Raw genomic sequence first — 21,824 nt, forward strand, 5'->3', positions numbered from 1 at the left:
GCTTGTGGATGAAAGGGTCGTATCGATAGTACGATGTTCGGGAATGAAGAGGAGATGAGAGTTTATCTTACCCAGTCTTGACGGCATCAGCACGGAGGAACAGGATGTGATCTGAGTGACAGGGCAAGGAGGACGTATGCGGATCCACTAGTGTCAGATATGTCAGAGACCAATTACGACGAGGCTGTGTCGGAGACGGAATATCTGTATCTCGACCAGGGGGCCAAGGGGCAAGCGCTGCGGAGAAGCTATTGCATACGATCAAGATGGCCCTGTGATCCGACAACAGTATGGAGCGAGTTTCTGAGACAACAAAAGTGCTCAACTGTAACGCCACAGGCTATACCACAGCATGATGGACTGTGGCAGACCAGCGAGGTATGAAGCATCTGTTGGGAAGGACACAAGCACGTCTCTCGAACGAGGCGTGAATCTGGGCCGAATGAAGACCCCGTCTTCAATGATACTCTTAAGGTCAGTCCTTATGTGAGCTGTATCGTGACACTTGAACACTAAAAGGTGATGACCTGTACATAGTTGTAGTAAGAGGTATGGCTTTGGCGAATCGGGCGCACTTCAAGCCCATGGAGTGAGAATGATATGTCGAACCTTTCCTTAACGAGACGGAAGTCTCATTCGGGTGGTGAGACGATTGTGGGATACTTTCATATGCACGAAGTTGAGATTGAAGAATGGTAATGCGTTTCGAGACTATTGGTCTATCGAGCACGCATCTCACATCTCAGCGCCATCGTAAAACATGCCGGCATCCATCAAGTACGCTCAAACAACCTACGCTGCGCACAGAGATACATCCACTAGTACTCCTGAGCGGCGGGCTGCTCACCCTGCTCCTCACCACCTTGCTCCTGCGCCTGCGCCTGCTCCTGCTGCTGCTGCTGGTACGCCTGCTGCTGAGCGGCCTTGGCGCCGTAGTCTTGGGAGTTTGGCGCAGACACGGGCTGCTCCTCCTTAGGCTCGATGACGGTGACGGAGTCTGGCAGACCTTGGCCGCCGGACTTCTCACCAGCAGGGTCACCGGGAGAGGAAGAAGCGCGCATGATCTTGACCTTGATACCAAGCACACCTTGGCGGAGTAGGACGTGGCGGGTGGCGTGGTCGATGAAGTCCTTAGCGGGCTGACCGGAGTGGATCATGAAGCCATCGGTGAACTTCATGGACTTGGCACGAGCGGCGCGCAGCTTGCCGGAGACGACGACTTCACAGCCCTTGGCGCCAGACTCCATGATGAAGCTGGAAGGTGTTAGCACATGCGTGGAGATGTAGGGTGGGAGGAGACTGCGCTTACCGGAGGACACCATAGCAAGCACGGCGGACAGCAAGACCGTTGAGGAGCTTGTAGCGGAGAGACTCGCATTGAGCAACGGCGGAGAGACCACGCGACTGGACCTTGGCGGCGTAGAGGGAGACGGAGTCCGGAGGGAAGCGGAAACGGTGGGTGATCAAGCTGGTCAACTGAATCAAACTGTCAGTTCTCGTATTCTCCCATAAATTTGTGGCATATTTTCTCTTGCCTCGCGAATCCTCCTGCCCTGCTCACCGAGAACCTCTTGTGTGTGTGTAGCGCGGATGATAATATCGGTGACGGTAGGCGTAACGCGGACCTCAACGCCGGAGTAACCCTCCTCAGCCAATTCGCGCTGGAAAAACTCGTTCAACTCGGCATAGAAGACACCGTCGGCGACGAACTTTCTGCGCTTGCTAATGTTGACGCCGCTGGCACCCTGGGTTGTGGCCATGTTTGCGGAGGTGGAAGTGGATGTGGGAGGGCTGCAGGAGTGCTTGTTAGTGTCTACTCGTGGATTCGTCGGTCGGTATATGCTGCAGTGTCCTTTTCGTATCTGGCTGCTGTGGATATTCCGAGAGGTGCTTTACGTACCTGTTGTTCGTGGTTCGTGGTATCCTGGCTAAATCAAGTTGTTGGCGCAGAAGTCTGAAGTTCGCGATACACATTCTGTGGGCTGCAATTCTTGGTCTTGGCAGCGATGTGGAGGCGGAACAGAGCCGCACCAGCGAGACACATTTCCTCGCTCACTTCTCTCACGACCATGCCCTCCACTGCAATCTACAGTGACAAGTAGCTTGCCGGCCTGTGATGCGTCGCCATCGCGAGTCAGATCAAGAGGCCGGTGATCTCGAGATCCACGTATCCTGGCCAAGTACCTCCGATCAAGCAAAAGCCCGAGGACTACTTTGCCTTACACTCTCGTAGTCACCCAACCAAGGCCTGAACACGCCGTCGTCGTCACGAAATGCAGGCGGCGGTCGCGTTTGAGCCATTGGCGGTGTTCCCTCTCTGGGGGACTCCATGGGCCACGATATATTAGGACTACCTCGATGAGGCTGCTGTGGCGTTGATGATGGAGGTGCGAGTGGCGGCGGTGGTGGAGCGTTGATGGTTTGCTTCCCGCCAGTCATGGCCTTCAGCTGGTTGACCAGGTAGCCCAGGCTCAGCACGTGCTCTCAGATTCGATGGAGAGCTACGAGGATGACGAAGAGAGCAAAGGATAAGCAGCAGGTAAGGACGACGTTCGTGATCGTGAGCGCGAGGTTGGTGGAATTGGACATGGCTGGTCTAACTTTTCTGGATACAATATCGCATTGCAGACTCGAATGTAGTCTAAGTGCATACAGACGCTACTAATCGGAGAACAAAGGGCAGAGGGCCAGGCGTTGGTTATCAAAGCATCCTCCCTACTCACTGGACTTGTCAGAACAATGAACCGTAATCACGCAGGCTGCTGGGCAATGTTTGAACGTTCGCGGCGACATCTCCATGTGACCGAGGTGGCTTTGCGCAAGTGCCAGGATGCTCTTCCACCAGTCATCGTTGGATCGGATCGCGATGCACTCTGCTTGCCGTGACGGAGCGGTGGGAGTCCTTACGAGTCCGAAACGTGCTTTGCCTCTTAGTATCATGACTCTGTATCCCTCAGATGTGGTAGCTGTACAAGTAGTCTCAAGGATAGTATTTCAATCTTTCACATCGTGCCACATGCTCACCGAGCTATCAAATGGTCCGTGCCTGTTGCGCTGTCTGTCCGCGCAAGCAAAAAATGCATACACATCTTGTTCATCAATCTCTATCGATGTCGTCCTACAATCCCAGGCTCATATATCCACTGATCTCCATGCACATGAAGCTCACATAATGAAGGAAACACCTTGGACCTAGATATCATAGCGTGGCTGAAGGATTGAAGTCGTCTGATTATCATCGCTTAGCCGCATTCGCATCGCCCAGACCTGGTCTCAATCCTGATTTGTACTACACTTACATTCCACTTAGCCATAAAATTCATCAAAGTCGCCTGTACCGGTCGTCGAGCTGGACAAGCATTGCTGTTTTAGTGGCAAACACATCTCCAGGACCGTCTTAGGATGGCACGCTCCCTCACCCTCTGGCCACACATCCTCTTCGGAGTAATCGAGCCCATCCTACTGTAATCACGAATCAAAGACCCATGTACAGCCTACCACTGACACTTCCCAGCTGCTGGGCGTACTACGTCCTCCTTCTCGACCCGAACAAATTCTATCTCGACCAGTATCCCTCCACTGGGACCGGCGCCGTCAGGATCACCCAATCCCCTCAATTCACCCCTCAAGCAGAAGTCCTAGTCTTGCTCTTGGGTAACGTCTATCTACTCCTCGCTCTGCTGGCTGGAGTTTGTATTTGGACGCCTCACAGAACTATCGCTAAACGGTATTTGCTGGTTGTCGCGTTGGCTGATTTGGGACATATCCACGCGATTTACAGGGTCTGGGGATCTGCTTTCTGGGATGTGGGAGTGTGGAACGACATGATGTGGGGGAATGTTGGAGTGAGCGCTTTCCTGCATGTCAACCGGTTGGCTACTTTGCTGGGGTTGTTCGGGGCTCTCAGGACTTGAGAAAGGGTCGGGTTGTGTTTGCACTAGACGACAACGCGATCAGTGGAGGTGGGTCGGAGTGCACCATGTATATGGCAATGTATTGAGTGATTCTGTGCGGTAGTATGAGAGTTGCAACTCCGTGAATGCCATGGGATGCATTAACCTGGCAGATATTCTTGAAAGAGGAATTCCGGCATCATGGTTGTCGTTGGAAAGATATGGCTTGTGATTTCTCTCCAACCAGGTCAGGCTCTACCGCATCTCATTAGCGGCAAAAGGTCTTGTACCTGGTGACGGATGCTTGCTGTCTGCTTAGGTACCCATCTCACTTGCATGCCAAGCTTTCCTTCTCAGCTCTAAACCTTAATGCGCGAGCTGGGCAGGCACGCGATCGAGCACTTTGCATCTGCTACATTCCGATACGACACCCTTTTTTGCGCCATGTTTGGCTGAGCCTGCACTCCCTTCGCTCCCATGCAATTGTTTGTCTTACGTTCTTCGCATGATGCCTCTGGTCGCAGCACCATAATTCTCTTAGCGATCTTCCTCCTTTCCTCGATCCTCGCCTACCTGGGTACTCCGACGAAGCACTCCCTCCTCATCAGCGCTGTAGCGTGGGTGTCGATATGTACATACACGACATTACGGATCGGGGCGAAGAGCCTACTCGATGCAGCACCGAGTCAAAAGCTATCATGGGCTGCGGGTGGCCTGTTGGCACTGGCCGCAGTACAAGACAGGAGTGTCGAGGGTAGAGGGATCTGGTGGGCTAAGGTCATACCGTGCGACATATGATGGGAAAGAGCTCTGACTGAGTTCTTCGCAGGCTTTGCTTCCGCTGATTGTGTTTACCATTGGCAAATCTGGCCTGTTCGATGATGAGAAGAATGCGGGTAGTGATACGGCGACTGGGTCGGATAAGCCGAGTGCTGGACCAGTTTACACGTCGGCGACACCGCTGTATGTATCGACAGCCTGTGGAGTGGCTGCGACGTACGTGTCGAGCGGCTCGAACACCACTCTTTCCATTGGACTTGCTTATGCTACTCTGACAGCGTTGGCATTACGACTCGCACAAAGCGCGAACCTGGGATCGCAGAACGCGAGCAATGGGAGGACTGTATACTCGACCAACGGCTTTCTTGCTCAGCCTGAGCATACTTGGACAGATACAGCAAATACGACCTTTACAATGCTCAGGGACGTCTCGGCAGCAGCGACAATGGGCACTGGAGTCGCATCTCTGATTATTGAAGGTCTCAGTACTGGTGGACTATCTTACTGGGGCGTATTGGGGTCTGCGACCATCGGAATGGGTGTCTTTGGCCAGGTACTGCTGGGCGCTGTATACGGTGCTGCGATGGTGTTACTGCACGTGGCTATGTACGCCTCTTTGTTACTGCTGGTGAGTCTTCAACTTTCAAAAAGTCATTGAAACCCGAAATGGGGCACGGTAGACATACAGACGGCACGTAAGCGAGATCGGGATCCGCCGACGCCACGCGAATCCCGGTATCTCGAGTAACTTGGCTCAAAAGCAGGAAGGTAGTACAAGTCGACTGACATGCCTTTACGCAGGTCCAACAGCACGACGCACTCACCTCGAGCTTTGGGCCGCTCTACGCTGCTATTTGCTCACAATTGATTGTCAATCTCTCGACCAGCCGAATATGGTTCGCAACGGTATGCGCCGCTTCTACGTTTGTCTTCCTCGGTGATACTGGAGCTTCGACAAGTATGTCGCATACGAAGCCAAGGATGGTGAGGTTGCTCGTACTGATTGCCGCCATCTCCTTCGTCGCTCTTGCCATCCTATCGTGGCGGCAGCCCCTGCATATACCACGATTTACGACTGGTCCCAGCGGCACAGCAGCGCCTTTGCTCGACACTAGCTTGTCCGCAGCTCCAGATGAGGAGTACGGCCCACTGAGGTACTCGAACAGCCATGTGCATCCTGTGGACCAGCTAGTGCGTGATGCGGAAGCTTCGTTCATGTCGACACTGCAAAGGCAGTCGCAGACTTTGGAGGCAGCCGTGGTAGAGTACAAGCGGCGCTACGCACTGCCACCCCCTCCCAACTTCGACAAGTGGTTTGATTTCGCCAAGCGGAAAGGTGTGCAGCTCATTGACGAGTACGATACCATCTACCACTCCCTCCTTCCTTTCTGGGCACTGCCACCCGCGACGATAAGAGCAAGGGTCAGAGAAGCTTTGGGATTTGGTGGAAACAACTTGATGGGCGTGTTGATACGAAACGGAAAAGCAGTACACGTCGAGGCTGGGCCAGAGTGGATGCAGGCCGCTGTCGTGGGCATGATGGAGCAGTTTGTAGAGTTCCTGCCGGACGTGGATCTGGCGTTTAACGTGCACGATGAGCCGAGAGTGGTTGTGCCGCACGATGAGCTCTCGCGCTTGGTGAGGATCGCTGTCAACCAAAGTCTACCGGCAGCACTGGCGCACGCGGCACCGAGGAATGCTTTCTCGCCTCGACCAGACGACGTGAAGAACAGCAAGCGTATCGCCGAGGTCAAGACAACCCGCTTCAACGTCTTTGCGCATCAGCCGACGTGGATACCGTCGCGCATGTCGTGCTCGTCAGACAGTCCGGCTCGCTCACTCGATGATAATACATCCGATAACCTGACAGCCTATGCCCTGGACGACCTAGGCTTTGTCTACAACCACACTGCCTTCTCCGACATCTGCAACTCACCCTCCTTCGGCTCCTCACACGGCTTTTTCGACCGCCCAAATGCCTTCAACGTCATCCACGAGCTCTTTCCTATCTTCAGCCAGAGCAAGATGAGTAGCTTCCAAGATATTCTATATCCTTCACCATGGTACTGGTACGGGAAGGTGTCGTACGACAGTAAACAGGATTACGACTGGAAAGCTAAGATCAACAGTCTTTGGTGGCGGGGCAGCACCACGGGTGGTTTCAGCCGTGATGGTGGATGGAGAAGACAGCATCGACAGAAGATGGTTGGAAAGTTGAATGCGCTTGATCAGGCAATGGTGCTGGGCGATGTGAAGAAGACGCCGGAGGATCTCCCGGAGTGGACGACGAAGAGTGTATCACGACAGGAGTATAAGGACATCATCGATGTCCATTTCTCTCACGTTGGCCAATGCGATCCGGGAGACTGCGACGCTCAGCGCGAATTCTTCGACGTCAAACCGCCAGTGGATCAGCAGGATGCGTGGAAGTACCGATTTCTACTCGACGTTGACGGCAATGCGTTTTCAGGACGCTTCTACGCTTTCCTGAAATCACATAGTCTGACTTTCAAGATGGCTGTGTTCAGAGAGTGGCATGAAGAGTGGATCATGCCTTGGGTGCATTACATCCCGTTGAGTCTCAAAGGCGAAGAGGTGCTGGAGACGGTGAGATATCTGAGTGCTGAGAGCGAGGGAAAGAGTCAGGCTATTCGAATGGCGGAGGGGAGTCGTGAATGGGCTGGGAAGGTGTTGAGGAATGAGGATTTTGAGGTGTGGTTCTTCAGGCTGTTGCTTGAGTAAGTGGCTTTGTGACTCTGAGTGGTGGTATGGCCAGCTGCTAATTTGTTCCATAGGTACGGTCGAATTGTAGATGATAATCGGGAGACTATCGGCTTTGCCGGCTCGTAGCATACCTACTACATACTGTACAGAAAGCTCACGCTGTCGTCAATACGCGGTGTCATCCTGCTCAGCTCCACACCTCGCTGCTTCAAAGCTCGATACTAAGAACTCAGCACCCGTCACTCTTGCTTTCGGTGGCGGAACTAACATGGCTCCCACGCCCTTCTCAACATCGGCCTGCACTTGCTGCCGTCTTTGCTCCTCGTCTATTCGCTTACGGGCGGCATTCTCCTCGCTCTCACCCACACCGAAGGCGTAGTTGCCTGCACCGCCTCTGCCGACCTTGCGGGACAGCCCAGAACTCGACTGCTCGCTGGTAGTTGCAGATGAAGCCATCTTGTCTGAGGCTTGTGGCGAAGGTGCTTGAGTGCCATCGCCAATGATATGAGAACGAGCTGCATTGCTGAACGAGCCGGTCTCGGTCAGCTGCTGGGGACTGTAGTAATTGCCTGCACCCCCTCGTCCAGTATGGGCATACTGTCGCTCTCCTTCCCGCATCTGATCCGTTGGCTGCTTATCGTCGACGCCAGAGCTCGCTGCTGTGAAATGGTTGGCTTCGACATTCGCCTTGGTTCGTGCCACTTCTTGCTCGACGGCGTAGATGTTTCCAGCACCACCTCGTCCGTATGGCATGGTTCTCAAGCAAGGAAGATGTTCCGGAGCGAGCTCATTATCATGACAACAAAAATGGTCAAGTTACTGTGGCTTTTGATAGGCACGGCTACGTCATGGCTTGGCCTCGAAAATCGATTTTAACATCTCTTCTTCCTACATTTCCCTTCATCGTTCGTGATCAGCTGTGAGCGCAGCGCGCGGTTGCCATGTACCACTACAAGCGAGGATGAAATGCGTCCGAGACTGACCAGGGAAATGAGCATCCTCAACCAGCAGCGCTGTCAGGATTTCGGGCTCACACCGAGCGCAACCTCATCTCAGCAGGCATCCTAACAACGACCGACTTCTTTTGCAGATCTCCAGACTCAACACTAATTCCTCAACCCTTCAGGCTACCTTGCTTCAATTCTGCCTCCATGTGCTTCTCAAGTCTGATCCCAGCCCGTTCAGACTCAGACATGTCTTCCAAGCAGGAGTATCGCGCTCAAAAGTCATCGGCCGACCGTCAACACCGAGTGACATCCACATCTACTCGAGCACGCGTATGAGGTCCTTGGTGCGTAGCTGCAGCGGGATGCGCTGGGTGCTGTACCAGCTTGGGAATTCCGAAGATATCCACCCTAGGACGGCGTTTGCTCGAGCACAGCGATTAACGTCGCATTTGGAAAGTCGACTTTCACCTATTGACGGATACCGGGGTTCGCTCCTTGAGCTGTCGTTCGTCGTCTCGAGCACACACGCAAGTGGTGTGAGGGCCTCAACGGTGCAATCTTGGTCGTAGCACCAAGCTCTGCACTGTATTCACATATGTTGCATGCCTTCGTGTCCGCAAAGGCTTTAAGGATGGACAGCAATTCCAGACCCGAGGTTTTGTACACGATGTGTTCCGCACTCGATCTGAAATCGGGCCTGACAGAAAGCAAGAGGGAGGAGGCAAGTGGTGCTGATGTTCCGGCCGAGTCGTGTATGGCTGCCTGCGTAGTCGAGAATTGGTGCTGAACTAGCTATCATGATGGTCTGCCAGTCAGATACTGTTCTTCAGCTCACTCGTACTGAGCAGTTCCTTCTAGCCGATTCTTGGTGCGGATTGTTCTGCATGCCCAGGGATCGCGACGGCATTAACATGTTCAAGCTTGAGCCTGCGATGCAACGCAGACGGTATGTACAGTCCTGTCATATTGAAATCCGCCGATGCTCTTGCTTGTAATTGTGTCACAATGTGGTGGTAGAACAGTTATTCATGTAGATATGGCCTACAGAGCTCCACTTTTCTCAAACAGCGCTAGAAGTCGCACCTTCCTTTTCGCGAAGCTCTTCCTCCCATGCGGAGATGTTAATGTGCAAGGCCATCTGTCTTCGCATAGGATCACCTGTATAGTACCTCCCAGGAAAAGGGTCCGACGACAACCACCAAGATGCCACCCAAAGGTAAAGGTGGTGACAAAGACAAGTCGAAAGCCAAGGACGCGGGAGAGGCAAAGGGAGGCAAAACGAAGGGAGCACAGTCGATCAATGTTCGACATGTTCTATGCGAGAAGCATGCAAAAAAGGAAGAAGCACTGGCAAAGCTCAATGCCGGCTCCAAGTTCGATGAAGTTGCTCGCGAGTTCTCCGAAGACAAGGCACGGCAAGGTATGAGACTGGATGTAGTACGGTGTGGCCATTGCCCAATCATGCTGATTTGTCCCCAGGAGGCTCACTAGGCTGGAAGACGAAGGGCGCCCTTATGCCGGAGTTTGAGGCTGTTGCATTTGAGCTGGCTGCTTCAACGACCAACAGTCCGAAATGGGGTGAGTGCAAGACGAGCGAAGGTTACCACATCATCATGGTCGAAGGTCGCAGGTGAGATCGCTCTCCATGTGCTCAGTTGGGAGCCACGGTCCTCACCCGGCCAGCATGAATGGTCATTGTTTCCTCTACAATGCTGTGATCACGGCTTCTATCTGCTTTGCCTCCGTTCGTGTTAGTGGAGTCTCGTTCTTAATCTGAAGGCGTTTGGAGAACATATTCTCCTTGCTTTCCAGCATAGAGTTCGGTGGAATCCTTTAAGTAAGGTGTCTATGCTCTCCAGCGTAGAAAATGAGGAAAGCCTTGAAGGCACAACGCAATCAATCGTCGAGTCTTTCGAGACCATTGCTATGTTATGATGGCGCTTGGACCCAACTCTCCAAGTATCTCTTCGTCTCATTCCAAATCTCCTGCCCGTTACATACTTCCGCCATCATGTACATTATCCTTCCCGAATGAGCACAAACATTGAGGATGATGCAGAACGTGCGTGCTGTACCGAGCTATGTCGGCCATTGGAGGCCTGACACACTGTGACTTGATTCCAGATAATCTTCTCTTCCCATTCATCGCTCCTCCATCTCCACACCATGGCTCTCGACCTACAGAAGCTCCGCATAGTCTGTGTATCCGACACGCACAACCACGCCCCGGGCCAAGGGTATACACTTCCAGCTGGCGATGTGCTTATTCACGCTGGCGATCTCACGAACCAAGGGAGTCTGGCTGAACTGGAGAACGCATTCGAGTGGTTGGCAAAAGCCGATTTCGCTTACAAGATCGTCGTAGCAGGTGGGCAAGGCACTAAGAATTGGCGAAAGACATAGCTAAGTGTACAGGAAATCATGACCTGAGTCTTGACGAAGACTACAACCTGAAATACGACAGTGGGTGGCGAGTACAAGCCGAGAACTTCGAACAGTGCAGAGCATTGCTGGCGTCACATCCGAATATACACTACCTCGAGCACGCCGCTTCTACAATTGGGCTACTGAAGAAGAACGTCTCACTCAACGTCTTCGCATCGCCACAGTCACCGGATCGTGGCCATCAGAACTGGGCTTTCCAATATCCTGCTCAAGCGGCGGACTTGTTATGGGATGCCATACCGTCCGGCACGGACATCCTGATCACGCACACCCCACCTTCTGGCCACTGCGACACGAGCACACACTGGCAGGAAGGAGGCTGTCCGGCTCTCAAGCGACGTCTCCGGCATGTCCGGCCCGCGTTGCATATCTGCGGGCATTGTCATGAGGGTCGTAGAGCGGAGGTTGTGCGTTGGGGTGAGGACGATGGGGAGGGTGAGGTGGTTTGGAGATGGGAGGATCCTGGCCAAGGCAGTAAGAAGCAGTCGCTACTTGATCTTACTGGCTTACGTGGAGGCTGGAAGCTGAAGCGTGGACACGAGACGGCGATTGTGAACGCTAGTGTCATGGCGAGGAGTCATGGGCGAGGTGGTGTGGCGTTCAACAAGCCTGTCGTTGTTGACATTTTGCTTCCTACAAGGTCAAATGTAGATACATCGTAAGAGGCTATAGAGGATTGACATGGATAGCGCTGCGAAACGTTGGAAAGCGTGCCTGCCAGATTCCGCGGGTCAACTACATAAGGCGGCTAATGATCTCTCGATGTACGGGAGAAGGAATATGCAGTGTCATCGAGCTGATGAGAGTGACGCTGACAGGTAGCATGTCAAGTATATAGATAGGCTGCATGGTCCGTGGCAGTGGTCGGCATCCACATGGTAAACGCAGTGGTACCTCACTCTACCTGTGATTCGACTCTGTTTATCTCCATCTCGCCCCATAGGTTTGTGCGTGCCATTGGATCGGCATTGTGAGTTGAACGACTTGCTTGTGTCGAGATGGCCGGATGCAAGGGCACGAGGCAGTATGATTCAGAGCACTGATGAAGGATGGTGTAGGCAGCAGGCTAGTGTCAATAATACTTCCCGCGCCTTCGCAGGCAACGAGGTACTATGTGCGGTCAGCAAATCAACGAGGCTACTGTCAGGCGCTGCCTCGATCGCATAGCTCCCTCGCACAGCTACCGATGCAACCCTATCGCTTGCACCTTTGTCAGCCTCGTTATTATTATCCTCGATGGGATGCGGATGCAGAAGCGCTCGTGGCTTCTCTCGATCATGCTTGTCAACGTATTGGTGCTACACTTGCGACTGATGACTGAGAGCTGCTGTGTTCAACAAGCTGTAGAATAATAGATCACATTGTCACACCACATGGCCTGGGAGAGTCCTTGTCCTGGCAGGAGCTTCAAGCTGTCAAGCTGCAGGCGATTTCCATTGGACGAGAAGCCGCCCAGAGGCCTTATGCGCGACCGCAATGCATGGGATGAGCTTGCACGCCTTCACAGCCGCGCCAGGCACGCGAATATTGTCGGTATTGGCTTGGTTGTACTTATGGCCGGGCGTGCTGGGTTTGCGGGCTGGAGCAATCGCAAGCACTACCGTTGGTCCAAACCAATCAGTAGTGTGGTGTATGCACTCTGCGAAGCTACTGCATCACGGCGACCAATCGACGTGGCATCGGTGATTGAACTTGAGTGACTTTTGATGTGGCTTCACACTGCTTTGCTGGGCGTTGCTGGGCAGTGTGTGGGCCTTGTGTGGAGTGAGAGGTGCTATCGTGGTTATGTGGATGTATAGTACAGACGGCACTTGTGTGTGATTGCTTCGCCTTTGCTTCTTGCTACCTGACCGACTGCAAGCCAACAACATGCAGCGGGTGAGTGTGACGTTTTTTGGAGATTGCTGCGCGCGCCAGCCTTTTCCAGGATTCAGATAGGAGCAACAGTCCGCACAGCTTACCGTTGTTGTCATTGCTTTCAAATCTTGCTTACCGTTACCACATTCAAAATAAGGGAACGCGAATTCTGTCTTTTACACAAAGCGGTTTGTTTCTGCACAGCCTCGCTCGGGTAAAGGGTGTAAAATTCGGTGGGTCTTCGGGTCCTTGCTTGACCTTGTCGGCTCCGCAGCGATCTCCCAGCCAGGGTATAGTTGTAACGAGCTCGCGAGAAGGTGGAAGAAGAGGCTCACTCATCTACGACCTTCCACCACGCACGGTAATGCGACCGAAGCAACGACTTACCATCTACAGTGATCGGACGGCCGCACTACTTCACGCTCCGACACAGTACTGTACTGCCGATCACGATTTTGCCACGGAAGATTTCCATCGCGCACGCAGCCGAGGAAAGTTTTCGTACGTCACTGCTAAGGGCCGGCACCTCCCGCGAGTCTTCAACGTGGAACCCTGGTCATCTGCCTTGTCTCACCCGGCGAGTCTTACGTTTCGCATCGCTCTCTGCATCCGGGCAGGCAACAAACACGCTGCGAGCGTTGTTGTTCGTCCTTCGATATTGCCACCGCCTGGGCTTCACGAGAGTGTGCGTGTGTGTGTTGTGGCGCGGGCACCGTCACTGACTCCTGCTTGTCCGGTGGCGTGTCTCCTCTCTTCTCGATATACTTCGGCGAGTGACTAGTACTTCCGGGTACCTGACCGCTCACGCACTCACTGCTCTTTCGGCAAGACGACCCACCCGGCTCACCTCAGCACGACTATACACACTACTCCCCTACTACCAAATACCACGCTACGGCGCAGTATCTACCTTGTCTATCACCACCGGCCTGACACTGTGACACGCCTCCCCTCCTGCTGGCCGGCTTGAGTCACCGGCCACTCACCACGGCTTTCAACCATGGCCTCACCGCTGCCTCCTGACCCATATCTGGCACTCGGTGTTGCCAAGGATGCCTCTGCTGCTATTATCAAGCTGCAATATCGCAAGCTGGTCCTAAAGTTCCACCCCGATAAAGTGCAGGACGAATCGCAGAAGCAGATTGCCTCTGACCAGTTTCATCGGATCCAGACGGCATGGGAGATTGTAGGAGATGAGGAGAGACGGAAACGATATGATGCGCAGGTCGATCTTGCGCAGCTGCGGAAGGATGTGCTGGCGGACAGGCAGAGTGGTGGCTCTCGTGTTGGACCAGATTCGAGGGCGGCGAGAGAGGGTCCCTTGAGGACCACTTCTTATGCCCGTGGAGCCGACCGAAGTCAGGAGACATCCCCGACATACGAAGAGCGTAAGCCTGGATATGCTCCTGCGCCTTCTGGCGGCGACTACTTCGACTTTGCTCCTCGGCCTACAGCACGAAAAGATTCCGAGTATGAGCGGACGAGCAAGCGAGCTTCGCCTCGTGAGTCAGATCGGGAAAGGACCAGGTCGAGCAAAGATGTGAAGGAGACACGAGCACGGCAGTCGAAGGAGAAGAGTAGAAAATCAGATCGTGATATGCGAAAGGATAGAGACCGCAAGCAAGCTTTTGTGGTCGACGAGGATTCTGCTGAGAGTGATCTTGGAGAGTACGAGCGTTCGGCCAGACACGGGCGTGAAGATCCTGCTGAGCTCCGGCGAGCAAAAGAGTCATATCATGATCAGGCTCAGAGGCAGAAAGAGGCGGCTCAGCGTGGCTTCTATGATGCTGATGAGCGAGCACGGAAGCTGCATTCACAGTACGATGATGCGAGAAGTCATATGGAGCAGGCACGGAGCAATCATCCTCGAGGCGAGCCGGAGAGACGCGAGCCAGATCGACGTCCTTCACCCGTACGTGCTCCTTCGGTGCGAGACAGTAGAGTTGAGTACATAAAGCGAGACGGTCGTACGCCTGTCATGGTTCGGAGAGGTTCCGGCAGACCAGCATCCAGTGGACGCGATGACGACCGCAGACCATCGGCACGCGAGAACAGTAGGAGGTCAGGAGACGAGTATGACGAGCAACCTCGTCGTCCACCTCCTCTCAGCCAATCGAGATCGTCTCCGGCTGAAATTCGACTACCAACTGAAAAGCCACGATCGCACTCCATGCAAATCGATCCGTCTGAGAAGGAAGACTTTCCACCCAAGATCAAGCGCGCAGATAGTATGCCTGTGCAACATGAGCGTGGACCAAGGCGGCCCCACCCTGTATCCAAGGGATCAACACTGCGACAGACTGATTTCGTGGACGGCGTGCCTACTCCAGGTGCCACTCCAGAACACAACGGCGGCACCTCACCCAACAAATACAGATATCATGAAGAATATGCCGATGATCACGAGTACCCCACACCAGACGGCTATCGCACCGAAACCCGTCAACCCGTTGGACCAAATGCTCTGACCAGCAAACCAAGATACACCAGGAGTCCTGATCGCATAAACGATCGCGAGCGGGAAAAGTCGAGGAACACATCTGGCAGATACGAGGGTGCGCCCTCCAGTAGACCAGGAATGCCGCAGTCGAGGAGAACGAGCTATCTCTACACACCCGGCCAAGGTGTCGAATCTCTCGCCCGACCTCCCCTCAGTCGGGAGAACAGCGGTATCAATCCCTCTCGCACCAACTCTGGCGGTTTGTTCGGGGAAGTGCAACCTGGCGTACCAAGTGAACGGGACGCACGAAGTCCGCGACAGTCTCAAGACCGGTATCCTCCTCCGTCAGGCGTGCGTGTGCAGAAGGACTATAGACCGCAGGACTTCAAGATCCAGACTGGTTATGAGACTTCTAGACGAGCGAGTGATGCTAGGCCGGCTTATAACAGGAACAGTAGTTCTGTTTATGCTAGGTGATATGTCAACGGATGGTTTTGGAGCGTCGCATGCTGCCGAGGGATGCGACTGGAAGCCTTGCGTTGCGTTTCGCATTTTGAGGTATTGATGGGTGCGAGAGAGTGAACACATATTCCTCATAGCAAGGTGGCTACACAGTGCCGAAGCCGAACGAGTGAACAGTAAGCATTGATATGGGTGTTTTGAAAACATTTGAAGGTGGGGAGCCTTTCCTCGGCGCGCTATTCTTTCTGGTGTATACTACATGGATGGTTCGGACGACTTGATTGCGCACGCCGAGATGGCTCGTTGCGGCAGTATTGACATAGATACAGAACTTGCAGTAACGACTTTTAATGATAAGGACTCCCAGCAGCAGCAGACTGGTCACTTCGAGAGTTTTGTTCATCGGGACACAGCGTTCATGCTTCTGACCTTACACACTCATGCCATTCTCGTTCACATTATATAGCTATCAATTGCCTGAAATGAACGAGTTTGTCTGTCAGGCAACGTGCTCAGTCGATGGGCCTGAGATATGGCCTTGCGGAGTGGAGTGCCCAGCTTGATACCAGCTCCAAATGTTCAGGCCAATCTTCGTACCACTCGTGACGGGCAGACCAGCATGTATCGTGTCCTTGTATCCTCGCCCAGCGGCATCGAAGTTGGACCAGAAGACTGCGGCGCCCTTTCTTGGCTTGAAAGTGACTCCCTCCTCAGCTTCAGGACTGCAATCCACAAACTCACACCACCTCGCATCCTTCGGCCTCGCGATCTTGGGGAACTGCGTTCCGCCACCCTCACAGTCGGCCGCCAGGTAGACCATGAATGTGCTTACGCGACGGGATATCTTGCTCGCGGTCGCCCAGTCGTAGTGGTAGGCGTAGTGTCCGGTTACGTTGTAGCGTTGAGTCCAGAGTCGTTCGATGAAGGTTTCCGCTGGCCAGCCTTGGAATGCCAAGGCCCGTTGTTCGATGCATTGCACGGTATCGTCGCGGTCGATGAGAGCCTTCTCCGACTTTCGGACTTTGTCGTCAGTAGTCTCGACACCGCCATTGAAGATTGTAGAGGTCTGCCATTTGTCTTGACTATGTTCGGTCTCGGTGTTAGTGATGTGTAGTGTTGTGGTTGGACGGCAGTGTACCTTTGGGTGACCAGGTAATCGGCTTCCTCCCCTGAGAGAAAGCCATCGATGTACAGTACCAGAGGCTCGCTAGTGACTACGTGGACACCGTACTTATGAGACGGACATGACAATGTCTCGTCCGGGTATACGAGAGACTCGATCTTGGCACGAGCTGTAGGTACACTCTGCTTGACGTTTTCATTGTTTGTGGGGCCTAGAGATGACAGGCCAGGTGCGCCTAGTGCAACGTAGATGACGATGGAGATCACGGCCACTTCGACAGCGGTCCGCCATTGAGGTCGCTTGGTGTTATTTGCCATGATGTTAGAGTGTTCATGAAGGTGGACTTTTTGGTGGCGGTGGCTGACACGGGCCGCTACGGACCGAAGACACCACTAGCTCTTGGCTATCGAACTCCCGCTCATTCACTGACATTGGGCTTGTCAGTACGTTTTGGCCGACAAACTGCCAGCCTGGACCCGAGTCAGTAGAAAATAACGACAGATGCTGATATGTTGCAAGGCCTAGGTAAAGACCGCCACGTGCTATGAAGCGTAAATCGTGTTTGTGGTACCAGCCTCCTGCTCCTGCTACCCGACTACGTTATGATCACCCTTCCACGACTACCATCTACGCTTCCTGAGATGTGTTGCCCATAAGAAATTAGGTGAACATGGCCAAGCCAGTGTGCATCTTCGGCGCCCAAGACAGGCGTCAGAGTGGTAAGCCTCTCGTATCTCCTAGCTAGGTCATGGCAGTAGTAATCCTAGCATTTTAAGAGGGATCTATCGGCAAGTCGCTGCTGCCGCCAATGTGCCCGCCCAAGCAAGCTGTACCGGTAACATGACTCTTACCCACCATATTTCCTCCCAGCTCTGAGCAATGATCATGCTCTCCTTGAAGGCATCTCCTTCATCTCCGCAGCTCTAGCATATGTTGAAAAAGCTGTCGGATACAAGACCGCATAGGTAGCCACGAAAGCTGCCATGGGTACGGCGTCGAAGACGTAAAGGAAGACCTCGTGAAGAAGGATATAGCCATGGAAGCCCAGAATGAACTCGGCCACACGTACAATGTTCCGTGCTAGTATGAATGCGCTTGTGGCGTATAGCACTCGCATGTACACCGTCCAGTGAGGTGTTGAACGATCTGAGGAACTGTTCGGCGCTCCTATCATCTTGCGCTGGAACATCCAGGCCACAGCTACGAAGAGGCCGAAAATGACGATTTGGAGCAGGAGGCCTGCCAGGATTATGTGAGAACCTGTAGCAGCTGTGGAAGAAGTCGAGCTGGCCATGAGGCCGGCGCCTATAAGTCGGTGAGCTGACGGGCTGGCGGGTAGACGACGAGGTCAGAGGCTAAGACTCACCTCCAAGCTGTATAATGAAGCAGATGATGTCGCTCGTCACGAATGTCTTTGCTAACCATCTTTTCTTGATCAAGCTATGGGCTTCGCGGTCCAGCCCAACGATAAGATGGCCGAGGAACATGTATGTCGTTGCTGCAAAGAGCGGCGGTGCAACGAGCAAGAGTAAGGTCTGGACGACGTAGGGCACGAGTGTTTGGTGAAGTCCTTGCCCATGAGACACTGCTCGTGATACATAGCCCCCGAACTCGACTGTACCGAGAATGATTAGCTTTTCTCGATGTCGGCATATTCAAAAGTCATATCGTACAAAGACCACCAACTATCAGTGGGATGAAGTACCACGTCTTGTGCTTCACAATCAACAACATGTGCCATGTTGTCAACAAGCCGAAGATGACGGCAAAAGTGCAAGCAGCAGCGATGGACGGGTCGTACTCGTAGTACTTGAACTCGGGATGCTTGTCGTCCGCCATCTTGTATGGCGGGCCTTGGCTGTGGTAGTTGTACCGTTATTGAAGAGGATGTCGTTCTATGTTATGTACTGCGATGGCCGTAGGCAGCAAGATTACGGCGGCATGCGAATGAATATCCTCCGATATTTCGTCATTGGATACTTGCACAGGACGTGGGGCCCAGAATTATTGCTTACGAATGCAATGGCTTGAGCTTGTCGAAACTGATGTTCGTGCGAGAGTCGCGGATGCAGTCGGGGCTAACTGTGTCGCCGCGTTGCCAAGACATACGATATTTGCAAAGCTGAGTCCGAAACTCGCAGTCAGACCCAGGCACCTTACTATCTTGCGACGTCAATGCTTTTCGAGACGCCTGTTTTGAGCCGTGAAGTAGCATTGACAGCGTAATGTTGGTTGTCCTCATCAACACCATGTGCGAAATCAAGAAGCCGGCTCAGCATCGTCCATCCATCTGTTGTACGGTTGATCACTCCGTATGTCCTACGGCGAGTCAGCGTTTGTCTCTATGTCCACAGCAAGTGAAGTGCCTTGCAGGGGCTCTGGCGTGCGCGCAGTCTCCGTGTCGGGCATCGTGAGTAAGTGTGCTCCTGGACGCATGATGTCATGGGCCTGCTTGTGGTTGCTGTTGAGACATCTACCTACGTGCTTCGTAGCAGACGGCATGCCGGATAAGGAGATTGGTGGTGATGTTATCATGTTGGCGCCGGTACGTGCCGATACCGTTGCCCCAGTCCACCGTGGTTGTGGACACGAAGCCACCGAGTTCGTGATCACGGCTTCCCATATGACGCCCAGAGATCTCGAGCGTGAGTGCAGCTTCAATCATCTCCCATGAATCCATGCGGTTTGGCATCAAGCGGTGTATTGCCCCGAAAGCTACTTGAGTATCGAAAGACTTGAAAGGGTGGACGACGCAAGCATCGTCTGCTTGTTGCTCACACTCTTAGAATGACCAGGCAGACATCCGATGGCGACTTGATGATGTCCGTTCGGATACCGCAAGACAAGCATTCCATAAGGCCGATTAGACGAGCAACGCATCGACGAGACGTTTCCATGGCCTCCAGATTGAGAGCTGGCTTCGGCAAAGTAGCTTGCTGCACGCCTGTTGGCCGACTGATACGTGCAAGACCGGCGCCCAGCGCATGTTTGTCAACAGGATGTCATGCGAGGGCAATCGGTGGAGAGGACTTTGTGCTTTCTGTTATGTAGCAGACTGAAAGGGAACCAAAGGAAGCTTCGCTACATGCAGTTTGGCGGCTTGGCGCTTCATGTCACTCGTGGCCAAGGAAGCGCAAATGAGGCACACATCTGATGTACTCCCGCTACAACTGTGTCAAATCAATGGGCGCTCATGGGCAGATTATGTCTTTCGCGCAGCAACAGATCCCGCCTGTTCAGCAACGTCAAGCGGCGATCCATGCCGAAATGCGGTTTGACCAAAGCGGTACTTGTTGCGAAGGCAGCAGCCTACCGTAGCGGTTGTAGGCGGCGCAGCTTCTTTCTATCCCTTCGACACCAACCATATATATATTTGGCTCGCTGCTCATAGAAATGGCAAACCATCGCCTTACCAAGCACAGCACCGTCCTCATCGCTACTCACATCACGCCCCCACTATCGAATGGATGTCCACCGCATCGACCTGGATCTCAGGCAACACAAGGCATCGATCGCGATCGTATGGGCCTTCCTCTTCACGACGAGCGGAGTGCTTCCAGTGGCACTTTACTTCGGCTTACGGGTCGCTGCGCGTTTGCCTTTGAGCACAGGTCGGGAGAGCCGCCTCATCCTTCTTCCATAGACTTATTGACACGTTCACAGTCCTTGCGATTGTGTCTTCAATCTTTGGAGCAAGTAGTCTGCTCTCCTTATGTAGGCGAAGCTGGCTGCTCCTCAAGCGTGATTCCAAATGTCGACCCATCGGGAGTACACGCTACTACGTCCGTGAAACGCCCCCCTCTCGATCAACCAAAAGCTTACTCTTTGACAGATGGACTACTTCAACTGGAACTTCCTTATAGACTTTTCAGCAATCACCGCGGTCATCGTCGCGGGTAACGTGGTACAGAGCCCAAGATTAGTGGCTGCCGGTCTGTCGATCTTACTGCTCGCCATTTCCAGCCAGCTTCTTCTTACCGCCATACTATACTCGGTCAAGGCAACCGCCCCGATTCGCTTCTCTTCTGTACGGCGAGGTCAACCCATGCGCTCTGGCGTGTATACTATCGTGGAGGACGTAGTTGCAGTGGATGGTGGCCGAGGGTGTCGATTTCGGGACCAGCTCGATGCGCGGTATCGGTCAAGCGAACTAGTGCGTCAATTATTCTGGAAGCTCGACCTGGCGTGGGGATCTTCTGGATTCTGTACAGGTGTCGCAGTGATCGTAGTACTCTTTGTCGTACGGGACGAGGGACTGGCTTATAGTCTGGGTGAGAAGGGCTTGGTTTCGATACCTTTGTGTGCTGATCGAAGAGCGTGCTAACAGATTGGTAGGCTGGTTGCTCCCGTGGTGCTTCGCTGCTCTCATGACCCTTTCCACGTTTGCATTGGTTACAAGCTCGTTAAAGCAGGAACGAGCACCCACTAGCGAAGTATAAGAGCCAGAGAAGGCGACCCCAGCAGGATAAGAGCATGGAAGGATAGAGACCGTGCCGCAAATATCTATCGATCTCACAGGGCGATGGAGCTTGTTGGGGTGTCCATAGTGTGTAGTACATAGTCACTCGCACTACATGAATGAATATGAGCACATTTGAGCAGGGGCCCGGCTCAAGACTACATCCGCTCGTTGTATCAGTCACCGAATTGTCTAATATAGTTGACAGCAACTACTGCAGGCATCCGCTCAGCAAATCATACAGTATCTACTTCTGAAGAACTGATGCTTCAATGACGAGAGGTTCCAGGATCAATTGTGAGTACCTTCGATCATCGACACCATCGAAGTAGTCACAGCTAGCGGTCTCGCAAGGCACATCAGCGAGGATCGATAATGTGTCGCTCCTGGAGCTTACCGGACAGGATATACAGGACGCTGTTTCTTCGACCATCACCTGGTCTCACTTTGCCATAACACGACCAGAGTGTCTGTGCCAGGAATCGTTTGGTATCCGACCACCAATCCGATGGTCATCGCCAAATACAAGGACAGCTTCATGAGACCACAGGAAAAGTGATGCTCAAGGATACCAGTGATGTGTATATACGCGTAACCGGCATGATTATCCATTTTCATTGTCAAGATGTGCATCTCTTCCACGTACTCAACCCGTGAGTGAGGTCGTCAGTCGAGCCTGTTGCAGACTCCGGGA

General features: G+C 53.3%; 8 protein-coding genes across 8 annotated transcripts; 4 read left to right on the forward strand and 4 right to left on the reverse strand.

Annotated features, from left to right (window-relative positions):
* Window positions 1–818: 818 nt before the first annotated feature.
* RPS3 (40S ribosomal protein S3) lies at window positions 819–1,760 on the reverse strand (the record flags this gene model as incomplete). The annotated part of the gene is made up of 3 exons (XM_064840967.1): window positions 819–1,254; window positions 1,310–1,476; window positions 1,536–1,760. 3 exons carry the CDS (start codon window positions 1,758–1,760, stop codon window positions 819–821), a joined length of 828 nt encoding a protein of 275 aa, XP_064691604.1.
* Window positions 1,761–5,088: 3,328 nt separating this feature from the next.
* LTS14_008280 (uncharacterized protein) lies at window positions 5,089–7,523 on the forward strand (the record flags this gene model as incomplete). The annotated part of the gene is made up of 3 exons (XM_064840968.1): window positions 5,089–5,301; window positions 5,475–7,411; window positions 7,469–7,523. The coding sequence occupies 3 exons, from the start codon at window positions 5,089–5,091 to the stop codon at window positions 7,521–7,523; spliced, it is 2,205 nt and encodes a 734-aa protein (XP_064691605.1).
* A 39-nt stretch (window positions 7,524–7,562) lies between these two features.
* Window positions 7,563–8,150, reverse strand: LTS14_008281 (uncharacterized protein; the record flags this gene model as incomplete). Its single annotated transcript, XM_064840969.1, has 1 exon — window positions 7,563–8,150. The coding sequence occupies one exon, from the start codon at window positions 8,148–8,150 to the stop codon at window positions 7,563–7,565; it is 588 nt and encodes a 195-aa protein (XP_064691606.1).
* Window positions 8,151–9,547: 1,397 nt separating this feature from the next.
* On the forward strand, window positions 9,548–9,978 carry PIN4_1 (Peptidyl-prolyl cis-trans isomerase pin4; the record flags this gene model as incomplete). The annotated part of the gene is made up of 2 exons (XM_064840970.1): window positions 9,548–9,764; window positions 9,824–9,978. 2 exons carry the CDS (start codon window positions 9,548–9,550, stop codon window positions 9,976–9,978), a joined length of 372 nt encoding a protein of 123 aa, XP_064691607.1.
* Window positions 9,979–10,510: 532 nt separating this feature from the next.
* On the forward strand, window positions 10,511–11,451 carry LTS14_008283 (uncharacterized protein; the record flags this gene model as incomplete). Its single annotated transcript, XM_064840971.1, has 2 exons — window positions 10,511–10,712; window positions 10,760–11,451. 2 exons carry the CDS (start codon window positions 10,511–10,513, stop codon window positions 11,449–11,451), a joined length of 894 nt encoding a protein of 297 aa, XP_064691608.1.
* A 2,195-nt stretch (window positions 11,452–13,646) lies between these two features.
* Window positions 13,647–15,563, forward strand: LTS14_008284 (uncharacterized protein; the record flags this gene model as incomplete). Its single annotated transcript, XM_064840972.1, has 1 exon — window positions 13,647–15,563. One exon carries the CDS (start codon window positions 13,647–13,649, stop codon window positions 15,561–15,563), a length of 1,917 nt encoding a protein of 638 aa, XP_064691609.1.
* Window positions 15,564–16,047: 484 nt separating this feature from the next.
* Window positions 16,048–16,988, reverse strand: LTS14_008285 (uncharacterized protein; the record flags this gene model as incomplete). The annotated part of the gene is made up of 2 exons (XM_064840973.1): window positions 16,048–16,630; window positions 16,687–16,988. 2 exons carry the CDS (start codon window positions 16,986–16,988, stop codon window positions 16,048–16,050), a joined length of 885 nt encoding a protein of 294 aa, XP_064691610.1.
* Window positions 16,989–17,554: 566 nt separating this feature from the next.
* LTS14_008286 (uncharacterized protein) lies at window positions 17,555–18,510 on the reverse strand (the record flags this gene model as incomplete). The annotated part of the gene is made up of 3 exons (XM_064840974.1): window positions 17,555–17,976; window positions 18,038–18,286; window positions 18,345–18,510. The coding sequence occupies 3 exons, from the start codon at window positions 18,508–18,510 to the stop codon at window positions 17,555–17,557; spliced, it is 837 nt and encodes a 278-aa protein (XP_064691611.1).
* Window positions 18,511–21,824: the final 3,314 nt, after the last annotated feature.

Source organism: Recurvomyces mirabilis (genome assembly GCF_035927965.1).
Source record: "Recurvomyces mirabilis strain CCFEE 5264 chromosome Unknown scaffold_24, whole genome shotgun sequence".
NCBI classification, from domain to species: Eukaryota; Fungi; Ascomycota; class Dothideomycetes; order Mycosphaerellales; family Teratosphaeriaceae; genus Recurvomyces; species Recurvomyces mirabilis.